At 59.8% G+C, this 814-nt stretch overlaps 1 protein-coding gene across 1 annotated transcript in view; it reads left to right on the forward strand.

The window, feature by feature from the left end:
* Positions 1–4: 4 nt before the first annotated feature.
* Positions 5–814, forward strand: part of LOC109378280 (myeloid cell surface antigen CD33-like) — a gene marked incomplete at its 5' end in the record, with an annotated part of 6,062 nt that continues 5,252 nt past the window's right edge. Inside the window, 2 exons of the mRNA XM_019634717.1 lie at positions 5–158; positions 358–636. Of these exons, the coding sequence (XP_019490262.1) occupies positions 5–158; positions 358–636 (433 nt within the window). The remainder of the gene's footprint in view (positions 159–357; positions 637–814) is intronic.

Consider the following 814-nt stretch of genomic DNA (forward strand, 5'->3'; position numbering starts at 1 on the left):
CCGATTTAACCTCCTTGGAAACCCTCGGACCTATAACTGCTCCCTGGACATCAGAGATGCCACGAGGAACGATGAGGGAACATACTTTTTTCGTGTGGAGAGAGGACAAGACAGGTCATGGAATTACAGATCTAACCTGCTCTCCGTGCACGTGACGGGTAAGGAATGGGCTTAGGAGAGGCTACAGGGGAAGGACATGGGGATTCGGACAGGGCAGGAAGGGGACCCCCTCCTGGTAGGATGCTGGGGGTCCAGAGTGCCTAGTCTCAGAGGGAGGAGCTGGACCAAACCCTGGGGCTTCTCTTAGGGCCGCACCTGGACCCTCCCTCCTGATCCCACGCCTCCCCCTCTCACCAGCCCTGACCCATACACCCCACATCCTCATCCCGGGCACCCTGGAGTCTGGCCTCCCAACAAACCTGACCTGCTCTGTGCCCTGGGCCTGTGAGCGGGGCACACCCCCCATCTTCTCCTGGACCTCAGCTGCCCTCAACTCCCTGGGCCCCAGGACTCTCCTGTCCTCCGTGATCACCCTCACCCCTCGGCCCCAGGACCACGGCACTAACCTCACCTGTCAGGTGAAGTTCCCTTCAGCTGGTGTGACCGTGGAGACAACCATCCAGCTCAACATCACCTGTGAGTGCTGGGCCAGGAAGCCTGGGTTCCTGAAGGAGTTGGGGAGCCAGAGGGTCTGGTGGGAACACTTGGTGATTTTGTCCTGGAGGCCTGGCTGAGTAGGGGACCCAGAGGACACAAGCTTGTCCCTCTGCATTTCTGTGGCTCTGGGTGTGTGGAGGGTGGTGCCTACATGAAC

The sequence above is a fragment of the Hipposideros armiger genome, unplaced genomic scaffold, assembly GCF_001890085.2.
Source record: "Hipposideros armiger isolate ML-2016 unplaced genomic scaffold, ASM189008v1 scaffold_1849, whole genome shotgun sequence".
Taxonomy (NCBI): domain Eukaryota; kingdom Metazoa; phylum Chordata; class Mammalia; order Chiroptera; family Hipposideridae; genus Hipposideros; species Hipposideros armiger.